Raw genomic sequence first — 15,106 nt, 5'->3', positions numbered from 1 at the left:
TTTATGTCAGACTCTGTGTATATACTTTCTTCTGCTAGGCATTAAAACTTCTGGCTTTGCATGTAACACACGAATTCCATCACTGGTATCACTTTAATCCCTAGAAAGATATTTAATGATCTCTGACAAACTCTTAAACAAATGCATAAATTCATTGTAATTTTTAACAATGCCAAGTTATTAAATAAGTGATGTTTTTTTATCTGTTTAGTGTGGAAATATGTCACTTCAGAAGTTCATTTACTAGAATTCTGTTCCTATTAAGAGTTAATGCTGTAATGGTATTTAGCATGTACTTAAGAAAATTGTTCCACAGATTAGAGTACAGCTACATGAGAGGCGTGTGCTTCATGTGTACAAGAATTCCTGTGTTTAATCCCCCCCCCCAAAAGACTCATGTTTACACATTTTTTTGTAATTTGTAAGTGGTGTATGTGTGAAGTGTAGGTGCATTTGCCGTACAAACACATGTAGACACCTTGTTGACTTGTCTTCTTCTGCTGATCGCTTCATCATTATTATTATTATTATTATTATTATTATTATTATTATTATTATTATTGAGACAGGTTATCTTACTGAATCTTTCCATTGCGTCTTTTCAGCTATACTGGCTGACCAGTGAGTTCCCGGGTTCCACCTTTCTCTGATTCACCACAGGAACAGTGTTGCTCTTAACTTTTGTGTGGGTGCTTGGAATCTAACTCAGATCCGCACGCTTGGACAGCTCTTCACCACTGAATCATCTTCCTGGCTCCCCAGTGTTAACCTTTTTGGGTATGACCTTAACAATAATTAATTGTTTGATAATTTTACAGAAGAAACAGAGCAGTATGTGAGGTAGCTGAAGATTTGGTCAGTTACTTAGTTTTAGAGTCCTGCTACCTCCGTACTCACAATACCTTGTAGATTTTAGTGTTTTCACTATTCTAAGTTCCTGAAGTTCAGTGTAAATGATATAACTATGGATATCAGTCCTTCTATTTTTAATACTAATAAAATGTCAGCATTAGTATACTTTATATAGAATGTTTGATTCTTAAAAGGAACAGCTTATTAATTGTAGTGTAAAATTTATAAATTTCTTTCTTATCAAATAATTTATCTTAGCTAATTTTTACTGTTATATCTGTGATATGAAATTTATCACAAGATATTCAATGTGCAGTTTAGGTATATAGCTTTTTTTATTATTGACTTATTTCTAAGAAACCATTTGAGCTCATAATAAAACAAATCGCATGACATTATAAACTGAAGCAGTGTACCAATAAATACATTGTTGAAATTTTATATGCCTCAGAAGCTCAAAGGAAATGTTAAATAATTTAGTGTTGCTTCATAATTCTAACTTTCATTTCTTTCTTTAACATTCGATTTGGAAATTTGGGGCAAATAAAATTGTTGCAAAGCCACTGATAACTTCAACTGCAAAATGAAATTTTTGTCTCTTAGTTTAATGGTGTTTTCTCCTGTGCACCATCATTGTTTACTTCCCAAAGAAACAAAGCCTACCGAATAGCATAATAGATACACACAGGAATGTATCTCATGTCAATAGCATAATAGATACACACAGGAGTATATCTAATGTCAATATCAAATCTAGTTTTTGAAGAAAGATGATATGAAGTACCACTAAAGAATTTTAAAATTTTTTTAATTTAAATTTTATAGTTTTCACATTTGTGTATGTTGACCTTTTTTACTTTTAAATTTTATTTTATTTTAATTATTTTTTTATTTACATTCCAGTTGTTGCCCCCTCACCCCGTAGTCCCCCCTCCCACAGTTCCACATCCCATTCCTCCTCCCACTTGTCTCACAGAAGTTACTTCTCTCCCACCAGACCTCTTCCTTTCCTGGGGCCTCAAGTCTCTAAAGGATTAAGCACATCTTCTCCCAGTGAGGCCAGACCAAGTAGCCCTCTGCTACATATGTGCCAAGGGCCTTGGATCAGCACCTGTATGCTCCTGGTTCATAGCAAAATCTCTGGAAGCTCCCTGGGATCTGGATAATTTGAGACTGTTGGTCTTCCTATGGGGTCGCTCTCCCTTTCAGTCAGGCCTTGGAGTACCCCATGAGATGGATCCCAAGTTGGGCCGGTCATTGGACCTCCTTTCCTTCAATCTCTTCTCCACTTTTGCCCTTCAGTTTTTTATTTTTTTATTTTTAAATTTGATATTTTATTTATTTACATTTCAGATGTTATTTCCTTTCCCAGTTTCCCCTCTGTAAACCCCCTATTTAATCCCCTCTTATCCTGCTTCTATGAGGGTGCTCCCCCAACCTACCCACTCCTGCCTCACCTCCCTGGCATTCCTCTACACTGGAGCATCAAGCCTTCATAGGAACAAGGGCCTACCCAGGAACAAGGCCCCCCCCCCCCACTGATGCCAGATAAGGCCCCTTCAGCACCTTCAGTCCTTCCCCTAACTCCACCATTGGGGTCATTGTGATCATTCCGATGGTTGGCTTTGAGCATCTGTATTGGTCAAGATCTGACAGAGCCTCTCAGGAGATAGCTATATCAGGCTCCTGTCAGCATGCACTTCTTGGTATCAGTGATATTGTCTAGGTTGGTGTCTGCGTGTGGGATGGATCCCCAGGTGGATCAGTCTCTGGATGGCCTTTTCTTTAGTCTCTGTTCCACTCTTTGTCTCTGTATTTCCTTTAGACATGAGCAATTCTGGGTTAAAATTTTGGAGATGGGTGGTGACCCCATCTCTCAATCAGAGGAGGGCCATGCCTAACCTCTGGATATGGTCTGGACAAGTTCTCCCTCTCCTTTGTTGGGCATTTCAGCTAATGTCATCCCTGTGCGTCCTGGGAAGCTCTAGCTTTCTGGGCATCTGGTACTTTCTGGTGTTTTCCCCCAGTTCCCCATCTCTCAGTGCTACATACCTCTGTTCAATTTCCTGACCCTCTGTACATTTCCTCAATCTCCTCCCATACCTGATTCTGCCCCCCCCTTCCCCTCCTCCTCCTCTCTTCCTCCCAAGTCCCTCCTACCCTCTACATCCCTTGATTATTTTGTTCCCCCTTCTAAGTAGGACTGAAGCATCCACTCTTTGGTCTTTCCTCTTGAGCTTCATGTGGTCCATGAGTTGTATCGTGGGTATTCTAAACTCTTTGCCTAATAAGCGAGTATATACCATGTGTGTTCTTTTGTGACTGAGCTACCTCACTCAGGATGATATTTTCCTGATCCTTCCATTTGCCTGTGAATTTCATGAAGTCATTGTTTTTAGTAACTGAGCAGTATTCCATTGTGTAAATGTACCATATTTTCTGTATCTATTCATCTATTGAGGAACATCTGGGTTCTTTCAAACTTCTGAATATTATTAATATGGCTGTTATGAACATAGTGAAGCATGTGTTTTATTACATGATGGAACATCTTTTGAGTATATGCCCAGGATTGGTATAGCTGGGTCCTCAGATAGTACTATGTTCAATTTTCTGAGGAACTGCCAGACTGATTTCTAGAGTGATTGTACCAGCTTGCAATTCTACCAGCAATGGAGGAGTGTTCCTTTTTCTCTACATCCTTGTCAGCATGTGCTGTCATTTGGGTTTTTTTATCTTAGCCGTTCTATTGCTATAAAGTAGAATCTCAGGATCATTTTGATTTGCATTTCCCTGGTGACTAAGGATGTTGATCATTTCTTAGGTGCTTCTAGCCCATTCAATATTCTTTTGTTGGGAATTCCCTGTGTAGTTCTGTACCTCATTTTTTTAATTGGGTTATTTCGTTTTGGGAGTTTAACTTCTTGAGTTCTTTATATATTTTGGATATTAGCCCTCTGTTGGATATAGGGTTAATGAAGATTTTTTTCCAACCTGTAAGTTGTAGATTTGTCTTACTGACCATGTCTTTTACCTTAGAGAGGCTTTTCATTTTCATGGGGTGGCATTTATCAATTGTTGATATCATAGCCTGAGCCATTGGTCTTCTGTATAGAAAATTTGTCCCTGTGATAATGAGTTTGAGGTTCTTTCCCACTTTGTCTTCTGTTAGATTCAGTGTATCTGGTTTTATGTCGAGGTCCTTCATCCACTTGGACTTGAGCTTTGTGCAAGGTGATAAATATGGATCTATTTTCATTTTTCTACACACAGAATATCATTTAGACCAATGCCATTTATTGAAGATGCTTTCTTTTTTCCATTGTATATTTTTGGGTTCTTTGTCAGCGATAAAGTTCATAGATCAAGTCCATAGGTATGTGGGTTTACTTTGTGCCTTCAATTCTATTCCATTGATTGACCTGTCTCTTTCTGTACCAATACCATGAGATTTTTTTGTTTGTTTGTTTTTGTGTTTTAAATCACTAATGCTTTATAGTACAGATTGAGGTTAGGGATGGTGATTCCCAGGTTTTTATTGTTGAGAATTGTTTTGGCTATCCTGTTTTTTTTTTTCCCCATATGAAGTAGAGAATTGAGCTTTCTATATCTGTAAAGAATTGTGCTTGAATTTCAATGGAGATTGCATTGAATCTGTAGATTGCTTTTGGTAAAATGGCCATTTTCACTATGTGAATCCTGTGAATCCGTGAGCATTGAAGATCTTCCCATCTTCTGAGGTCTTTTTCTATTTCTTTTTTGAAATTCTTATGGTATAGATCTTTGATGTGCTTGATCAGCATCACACCAAGATATTTTATACTATTTGTGGCTATTGTGAAGTGTGTCGTTTCACTAATTTCTTTTCAGCCTGTTTTTCATTTATATAAAGGAAGGCTACTGATTTGTTTGAGTCAATTTTTTATCTAGCCACTTTGCTGAAGTTGTTTATCAGGCTTAGTAGTTCTCTGGGGGGAATTTTCAGGATCACTTAAGTGTACTATCATATCTTCTGCAATTAGTGATACTTTGACTTTCTTCTTTCCAATTTGTATCCCTTTGATATTCTTTTTGTTTTCTATTTGCTCTAGCTAGAACTTCAAGTACTATATTGAATAGATAGGGAGATAGTGGGTAACAGTGTTGAAGATGAATTATGTATATCAATTGCTTGAGTTCTTCTTTGATAAATATCAGCAAATCAAGGTCAAAATTATCACCTTCAATTATGTGTGGAGCAGGTGAGAGTAAATGACAGTGTTTAAGGATCCAGTTGAAATGTTATTTTCTTCTCTTGGTTTGCTTTGTCAACTTTATTATGACAGATTTTCTTTTATCTTATTATGTTTTAAATATGATATGCTTAACATGTTTTATGTGCCAAACAATGGAACATACAGAATTTTACTTCTTTTGAATTTTACTGTCGAATGAAGAGAGACAGGAATGCATGATAAGTAAATATACAAGACACTTTCAACAATTACTAGTATTGTGAATACATTAAAAAACAATATAGGATGGAAAATAATAGAATAATTAGAAAAATGATTCTTGACTTAATTGAAGGGAGAAGATAGCACATGATAATTTATGAATAAATGATAATCTTTGGATTCAAAAAAAAAAAAAAAAAGAAATGTTAAACTGGAAAACACAAGGCAAGCTTCCCTGTGGTGATTACTTTGCTAGAGCAGTAAACTTCACATTTTATAAGCTATTACTAGATACCATATAAGGGGGTTTTATGATTCACCCAATAATACTTTGACAGAAACTCCAATAAAGTGGAAGATCCAAATTGGTCACAGTGAGCTGTGTTGTCATTATAAAGGCACTTACTTATAAAGTCATTACTACAGCGTTCCTTGAACTACATTTCATATGTATTTGCAGTGTCCATGATTTACAGTTTGTCTCTTCAGGGTTCTTGCTAGAATACTGTGGAGTAGCCTGTTTTTTGAGTTAATGCTATTGATCTACCCTTAAGTGTTGATCATACTTTATTTACTGCTTTATTTTTTCTTGATCAACAGTTATTAAAAATAATTTAGTACTGTATATACTCATGATTTTAAGATTACTTCTCATAAAGAACAACTTCCAGCTTCTGATTTCTCTTATGAGCTCTCCTGTGTGTGTGTGTGTGTGTGTGTGTGTGTGTGTGTGGCTGCTCACATCACTTAGAAGAGGCAAAGGGTGGTCTTTTGCTTTGTTTTGTTTTTTTTTTTTGTTTTTGTTTTTGTTGCCTTTGCCTTAGAACATAGATGAAACTTGTTTCTCGTGATGCCAGCTTTCGAATCCTGTGGCTAGCAACATAGCAAACTTACAGTTTCATAAATAATGAATGAAAACCAACTATTATTTTCAGGAGTTACAGTAGAACCAACATTTCAAACATTTATCAGTCTTTTGATTACCCAGCTCTTGGGATTTAAATTTTCAACTCATTTTTTGGCAGTATGCTGTGTTAAAACAGAGTTATTTGATTCTCCTTAACTCTGTTAAGGACACATATATCTCTCTTATTAGGCATGTTTGATCTTATTTAGAGTTATAGAATATTTTAACTTGGAGAGGTCAGTCTTTTTTTAACCTTTGCTTTGTCATTGAAATTGAAATATGAATAGATGAAGATGTCCCCCCTCTTTTTCCCTCTTTCTCTTTTCTCTCTTTCTCTCTTCTAGAACACAGTTCCAGCCTAGCCATATTATTAACTAAGAAGCTTAGCATGCTGCTTTTGCCTGTTGACTTAACCCAATCACTTAGATGTTTGTCAACATCTGGATAAGCAATTGTGATAAAAGAAAAAAACTATATTTCATAAAGTTATACTGCAAATTAAACTTTTTATTAACAAATTAAGTTTCCATTATTTATTTACTTTGTAGCAACCTAGTAAGGCTGTATTTGTTATTTGATTGCTTCAGTCAGAACCTGCTCACCCATAGTAATACATGCAGATGGCACTAAAGAGATTAGTGGCATTTACATTATACCTCATAATGAGGTTATACCATTGAGCTTATGATAACGTTGAATAGCAGATGTACTATATATCCCCAGAAGATCTGTGGCACTCTTCTTTCATTTGATTATATGAGCTTGTATTATTACAACAGTTAAAATTTTGCAGAGACTGAATCTTATGTACCCCAGGTTATCCTCCAAATGGCTAGGGAGCCAAGAATGACTAAGTCATGATCGGAACAAAACGGCATCAATATTTTTGTACTTCCCTTTTGAATTTTATTTTTAGTGATAGGACTTTAACTTACGATTATAATTTTAAAGCTAATGTTTAATTTACATAAATTAGTGTTGGGAAAAATTTCCACGTGTGTTTATCTGCTCAGGAACTAAGGTAATCTAAATTGGCTTTTCAGATTTTCACTTTTATAACCTTTGTGCTTGCCTCTTTTTTAAGTCCTGCTATTGAATCTTATGGGTCTGCATGTGCTAGACAAGTGCTTCACAGCTGAGCTACCAATGCATGTTTACATTGTGAGATTCAATAAATCCCTAAAAGACAAATGTGGTAATTTTAAGTATGTTGTGAGAACTGATAGTTAAACATTATGTTCTGATAAAAATACCTCAAATAATGGATGATGTAGTTATTTCTACCTAGTTTTTCTCTCTAGCAAGAATTCTTGTATGTATTTTGACACTTTGTATTTCTTTGTGTTTTACTTGCCATTTAATTTACGGAACCAAGGATGATTTAGAAACGATTCTGTAGCATTTCTTCATTCTCTTCTTAGTGTCTACATGGTCTTAGTAGTATGGTTTTTGTGTGTGCTTATTTGTAATACCCTGGGATTCTAGTATTACTTCAGGACTGTCCATAATTATACTTCCCTTACGGAGCTTTTAAGAGAAATGACCTGTTTGATAGTTTTGTCACTTTTGATCCTCAGTGTGTTTTTGTACAAACCTGGATAGTATAGATTACTATGAATCTACTTGATTATAATGTTGATATACTTAATATATAACACAGCTTAATATTAGTTACTTTTCTAAATAATATCTAAATGTTTAAAAACTACAGTAAGAATGATATGAAAGATTAAAAAATGGTCAATCTGACTAGATCCCGCCTCTTTTTTTTCTATATTATTTTTTTTTATTATTAACTTGAGTATTTCTTATATACATTTCGAGTGTTATTCCCTTTCCCAGTTTCCGGGCAAACATCCCCCTCCCCCCTCCCCTTTCTTATCGGTGTTCCCCTCCCCACCCTCCCCCCATTGTCGCCCTCCCCCCAACAGTCTAGTTCACTGGGGGTTCAGTCTTAGCAGGACCCAGGGCTTCCCCTTCCACTGGTGCTCTTACTAGGATATTCATTGCTACCTATGAGGTCAGAGTCCAGGGTCAGTCCATGTATAGTCTTTAGGTAGTGGCTTAGTCCCTGGAAGCTCTGGTTGCTTGGCATTGTTGTACATATGGGGTCTCGAGCCCCTTCAAGCTCTTCCAGTTCTTTCTCTGATTCCTTCAACGGGGGTCCTATTCTCAGTTCAGTGGTTTGCTGCTGGCATTCGCCTCTGTATTTGCTGTATTCTGGCTGTGTCTCTCAGGAGCGATCTACATCCGGCTCCTGTCGGTCTGTACTTCTTTGCTTCATCAATCTTGTCTAATTGGGTGGCTGTACATGTATGGGCCACATGTGGGGCAGGCTCTGAATGGGTGTTCCTTCAGTCTCTGTTTTAATCTTTGCCTCTCTCTTCCCTGCCAGGGGTATTCTTGTTCCCCTTTTAAAGAAGGAGTGAACCATTCACATTTTGATCATCTGTCTTGAGTTTCATTTGTTCTAGGCATTTAGGGTAATTCAAGCATTTGGGCTAATAGCCACTTATCAGTGAGTGCATACCATGTATGTCTTTCTGTGTTTGGGTTAGCTCACTCAGGATGATATTTTCCAGTTCCAGCCATTTGCCTACGAATTTCATAAAGTCGTTTTTGATAGCTGAGTAATATTCCATTGTGTAGATGTACCACATTTTCTGTATCCATTCCTCAATATATAAAAAAGACACGTGCTCCACTATGTTCATTGCAGCCTTATTTATAATAGCCAGAAGCTGGAAAGAACCCAGATCCCGCCTCTTAAGGGAGACTATAGGTCTAGAAGTTGCTCTTGTGAGTTACTGAATGAATATAAAAGCTTCAGTGTTAACTGTGCCCTGTTTCAGACCCGTCAGCCCTATGCATTTAGACTATGTTAAATGTATGAGAAGACTTCCTCCCATAATCAATTACTGTAGCTTTAATGTCTTTATTTTAAAACTATGCTTTAAAATATGACTTTATTTGTGATAGCTCTTAGCTCAAAATATATCTTGTTTAGATATGCAAAGGTAATTTCTTCATGTTTTTATTGTTTGTTTTTTCCTATTTTTAAATTTTATTTTTGTTTTTATTTTTTTAGTGTCTATTTAAACCTAAAACACAAACATATACATTTTCCTAGATGTAGGAAAATGCCTTTATGTCTTTATGTCTAATGTCACACCATCATACTAGATAATGTGTCTCCAACATTCCTTTAACGAACCCTTTTTAGTGTGTGCATGCGCATGTGTGTGGTGTCAAGATTTTACAGGTAGTTCAGCCTCTGCTAAGTGTAAGACTCGAGAAGCGCCCTCCCCACCTCCGAGCCCTACGTTCAGAATATCCTACTCACAGAGACACTGAGATGGAGATCGATGTAATAAGCAAGAAGTTTAATGATCCAGTGCACTGGGCTGACCAGGTAATTGAGACAGAGGCGACCTCAAAGAACAAAGGCACACCCTTTATACTTTTTCAGGGTATAGGCTTTAGGTTACAGCATGAGTGTGAGTGATTATTTCTCATTGGTGGGGCTTATTACCTTTTGAGTTCATTGGTGGCCGCCCATTGTCCTTTAAATTCATTGAAGGCCCTTGGTGGGGAGACATCTCTGGTATGCAGGAGGCAGAGGTGGGGGGTACCACCCTTACTGTGGTTGGGACACTTCCTGAATAGGGTATGTACTCAGCAAATTCATATGAAACTCCCTGACCTCAAGCTTATTGGCAAGTCCCAGTCATCTGATGTTTCCCTAAGGTGACTTTTGTCCTTAAAGTTTGAATCTCACACTAAGCTCTTCACTGAATTTTCTTACTTATCCTGCATCTTCCTTTTATCTTGCCCCTCCTTTGCTATGTGGTTACTAGGTGACAACAGCTTTTCAGCTCCATTTAATGTTAGTGTACCACTGTCACACATGGACTGCTGTTGGTATGATTCAACACAAGACTTTACCTTGTCTCATTGGGTTTTATTTGAGTCTATTCAGTTATCATTGTATGTTTTACTAAATACAGAAGTTGTTTCTTGGTGATGCTCCAGATGTCTTAGTTATGAAGAAGCTCGAATACTACCCTGTCCTGTAATTGATTGTATGCTCTTAGATCTGTGATCTCAAGGGATGTGATCTCAAGAAGGATTTGTCACTGTCTTCTGATTAACTGAGTTCTGTATGCCAGTAAAGAAAGAAATCCATGTAAAGAATTTCTGTAACTGTAGATATCTCCACACTTACATTTCCTTGTCTTCTCTGCTGTTTCTCGGTCTAATCATTCCCCTAATGACAGGACTTCGGGACTCTTGATTGACTGTATGAGTTAAAAGTCCAAATGCTTTAAGATGACACTCATAGCTTCTGTATTCCCTGAGCCTGTATTTGTTCTCATATTGTTGGAGGATGTTTTTCTCCCCTCAGCCTGGTACTTGTAATCAATCCCAAGGTTTTATGCTTCCCAGTAAGACCTCTCAAACTGAACCATACCATAGAAACTTCTACTCCAGTATCTTTTCCTTAGTCAGGCTTAAACATTGGCCACTTTGTACAAAAGATAATTTCAATTTACCTTTGCAATTTAGTATGTTTACTGGAGTCCTATTCCAAGTCTCCAAAAATAAGTTCTTAAATTTTCCACAGGATGCCCCTCCTAAGGATGACCTTGGTTTTTTTATTTCATTAAGTTTTTGAAAATGTTAAAATGGGAGAAAAATAAACATGACAAAATATTTAGATGAGATACACTTAAGAGATGGTGAACACATTTTTAATTTCAAACTTGTTGAAAAAGAAAATAAAATTTAAAGCAAAACTCAATGAAATGATAAAAAAATATACATACAATGTTATCATTAATAAAAGTACCAGGGATTTTGAGTTTTGTATTTATATTCCTTCCAATAAATTAACTGACCACCTAAAAGTTGTGTCAATGTTCATGGTCATTTAAAACTTGAGAAAATCAAACATTGTTTCTACTATTTAACGTGTCACTCTACCATATTTTATCGTCTTCATTTTCCATTGTCCCTTCATGGAGTTCATTACACTCTGTAAACTGTAATTAACAATATGATAAAAGATAGCAATTTAAGATGAAATCTTTAAACCTATTTATCATCTGCTCAGCTAATTTATTTCCACTGTGAACTTCAGTGCAGAGTTTTTTAGAGATGTCTTTTTAGGTTTAAGAAAGAGAAGATAAATAGGCACACAAATTGAAATTGTCTCATTTTTGGTATTCCATTCATGACTTCTGCTGATGTTTATGTTCTCTTTTATTCTTTATTTGCATATCCTGACTTCAGTGTTTAGTATATCCTATACTGTGTTAAATGTGATTTGAAAATAAAATTTCACAGTTCAAAAAATCATTATGTTTCAAAAAATTAATTGATAGGAACAAAAGAAAATATCTAGACAAATGCCTAAACTATAAGAATCATATTCATATTTCCTATCATTAATCTACTGGAAGAAGTGAAAGAATGAACTGTCTATGTGGTTGATAGTGCCAATTGGAAGACCTTTAGTTTCTAAAGCTCTACTGAATTAAATGTTAATTCAGATCATATTAGAACATCCGGTTAATGCTGTTATCATCAAATGAAGGCTTTTTTTTTCAAAAATTCATGTCTTTTGTAACCTATCAATGCCTCAAAATGTGCATCTTCTGTGTCTTTTCTTTCCTTTGTCCTATAGGTGACAATCACATTTGAGACTGCCCAGTCAGTGCCCAGAGTACACTCTGCCATGTATCTAAGGAGCAGTTCTGTTCATGTTGCTTTTGCTACAGATGGTAAAAGTTCTCTTGATGTAATTTTCTTGAGAAGGACCCACAGCAAGTTTGTATCTATTGAGGGTTCTGACATTGGTGGTGTATTTAGCCATGATACTATGACCAATATCTAAGCCTAGAATATTATATTTTTCTAAATTACTTCTGTGTAAATATAGTATCAAAGGGAAATTCCTTTGATAGATCATCTGCTAGCTGAAAGATGTTTATGATTCTTTCAATTCTGAAGCTATGAGATATCTTGTCTACTAAATTGACTTAGGATTGAGCAAACTTTATTTCGTGAATAATCATTTCTGAAGTTTAAATGTGTTTTTAGTAGTAGTATTTACATAGCAATAATATGCAATTTTTTTCTCCTTGTGTCTTTCCCGTCAGCATATCTGAGTGACCTTGTGGTATTTATTAAGATAGTATATTCAGCTCCTTTTACAAGACAATTCTCCTATTCAGAGATATTAAGTAACTTCTCTAACTTTTGTGATAACTAAAGTATAATATTTTACCTCCCCAAAGTAGATACTTTGTCTTTCAATCTCTTTTGTTCCCTCTGATGTCTCATTTATATCTTGTTTTATAGTAATATAATATTTGTAAATCTCAAAGCAGCTGACTCATTTATTGAAATTTGTAAAAGAACTTTTATTTACCTAATGTAATTGTAATCTTGGAGGCTTGCTGCTGAAGAAGTTTACCCTTTCTCATTTTGAACTTTGGCTGGCTGGTTCAACTCAGCTATTCCGGCTCAAACTCCTCTCTAAGCTGACAGTTTCAACTTGGCTTTTCTCAGCTGCTCATTCAATCACTCTGCTTGGTCTCAAATTAATTCTGGCAATTTGTTACAATCTTTTGGCTCCTTTTCCTTCTCTGGCTTTAACTACCTCTGCTGACCTGCATTCACTACACTGAACTTATGAATAACTCAACCCCACTGCACTGCACTCATTACACTGACTCCCAACTCGCTCAATTCGACTGATTCCCAACTTACTGACTCTTTCTGTGCTGCTCTTAAATAGATTCTCTTGGGAATTGGGTACATCCTACCTCTGACTCATTCTGTTACATTTTTATCTTATTTGTCACTTTGACCCTCAATTAGATATCGTTGTTTGGGAGTAAGAGCCTGTCTATATTCCAGCCAGAGGGATTAAAGGTGTGTCCAGCCTGACTGCATTCTAGCCAGGTCACATAGACCTATGAGGTCATTGGATGTTATCAGAGCAGCCATGTTGTTGGATTAAAATTTCTCTGAAGAAAGTGCTTCCTTTTCATTATGTTAATTACTAAGAAGACACTCTCTTGACTGATTTTTCCCTTTACTAACTTATTAAAGATACATTTCCTTAACCTTTTCTTTGTAACAGCTACTCCAAGCAAGAGTTTTCTGGTGCTTTAGTGTGCAGTATTCCAAGCTTGAAATTTGCATACATACATGCATACACCATTAAGTACAGATGGTCCTGATCATCTATACATGTACCATTATGAGTATGCTTGCACAGGTATGGACACCTATGGATCAGCCACTAGGATATAAACATTTTCTATTTTTATTTGTGTCATAGAAAAACTCACCACAACTTTTTGTTAATTTAATGATTATGATTAGACTATTGGAGATGGTTTAGGAATGTACCTTATTTATTAGAGTGCTTGCCTAACCTATGCAAAGATATATATATATATATATATATATATATATATATATATATATATATATATATATGTTTAAAGTTTGAACCGTGGATACTGGAAATGTTGTTTCAAAATCAAAACAAAGTGAAAATCAAATGAATTCATTATTAGAATGCCATCACTTAAATTATTTGTTTGTAAAATCATTTATTACAAAGAATAGTTGATCAAGAGTGAACGAAGGTATCAGTATTGTTATTTAGATTACTATGAGTTTACATGATTAATAATCCTTAAAGAAAATACTTGTCTAACTTGCTCTGTATTTATAATGTTTGTGGAGTTTTATGTGATATAAATTTCTTGATGAGGTAGGTAAAACTATTTTTTCTTAAAAAATTAAAAAGAAAACCATCAGCGACCCATGTGAGTAGTAGGTAAAGTACTTGCTTCATGAGCATCGGGTCTTGGGCCTGATTTCCTTGTACCCTTGATAAACCTGGGCATGGCCCTATGCACTTGTTCTATTTGCACTAGGAACATGAAGAAAAATGTTATTTCTGGCTCACAAACCAAGTGTGCTAACCTCCTTGGGGAGGCCCTTGGCAAATGAGAGGCATAGCACATGGAGCTGTCCTCTAGCCTCTGCACATTTGCGCTCTCTCTCTCTCTCTCTCTCTCTCTCTCTCTCTCTCTCTCTCTCTCTCTCTGTCTCTCTCTGTCTCTCTCTGTCTCTCTCTCTGTCTCTCTCTCTGTCTCTCTCTCTGTCTCTCTCTGTCTCTCTCTCTGTCTCTCTCTCTCCCTCCCTCCCCCCCTCCTTATCTGTTTCTCTCAGATACACACACACACACACACACACACACACACACACACTCCTGAAAGATTGTCATTTTCATTTTCTGGCCAAAAATCTGTATGAAAGAAGCTCACTGTCACTACCCACACCATAGTATTTTTAGTAATTTGTGTTAGCTCTCCTGTTCCTTGTACAAGGAGATTAAGAGAATGTGGATTGAAATCAAAACCATGTTGCAGAGTGGAAACTTCACAATGATGAATGATTGCCTAATAATTTAGTTAAATATAATTTTAAAGAATATGATTAATTAATTAATTAATTAATTTACATACCAAATATTGCCCCCTATTCCGGTATCCCCTCACAGAGTTCCTCCATTCTTCATCCCCTTCGCCTCTGAGAGATCATCCCCCTGTATCCCCAACCCTGGTTCATCAAGTCTCTAGAGGACTAGGTGTTCCTCTTCCACTGAGGCCAGACCATGCAACCCTCTATCACGTATATGTCAGGGCCCTTAGATCAGCTTGTGTATGCTCTTGAGTTGGTGGTCTAGTCTCTGGGAGCTACCAGGGATCCAAGTTAGTTGATACGGTTAGTTTCCATGGTGTTGTCATCTCTTTGAGAGCCTTCAATCCTTTCCTTAACTCTTCCATAGAGGTCCCCAACCTCTAGCCAATGTTTGTCTCTATTT

General features: G+C 36.3%; 1 protein-coding gene across 15 annotated transcripts in view; it reads left to right on the top strand.

The window, feature by feature from the left end:
• Positions 1-15,106, top strand: part of Mettl15 (methyltransferase 15, mitochondrial 12S rRNA N4-cytidine) — a 177,532-nt gene that overhangs the window by 58,368 nt on the left and 104,058 nt on the right. Inside the window, exon 4 of one of the 15 annotated variants that reach the window (XM_063283312.1) lies at positions 606-13,651. The exons of the other annotated variants lie outside the window; for them this stretch is intronic. Within the exon in view, the coding sequence (XP_063139382.1) occupies positions 606-650 (45 nt within the window). The 3' untranslated portion in view covers positions 651-13,651. Of the gene's footprint in view, positions 1-605; positions 13,652-15,106 lie in introns of those variants that run through there. 15 annotated transcript variants of the gene reach the window in all.

Source organism: Rattus norvegicus, chromosome 3 (assembly GCF_036323735.1).
Source record: "Rattus norvegicus strain BN/NHsdMcwi chromosome 3, GRCr8, whole genome shotgun sequence".
Classification (NCBI taxonomy): domain Eukaryota; kingdom Metazoa; phylum Chordata; class Mammalia; order Rodentia; family Muridae; genus Rattus; species Rattus norvegicus.
This window is presented reverse-complemented; position numbering and strand designations above follow the sequence as displayed.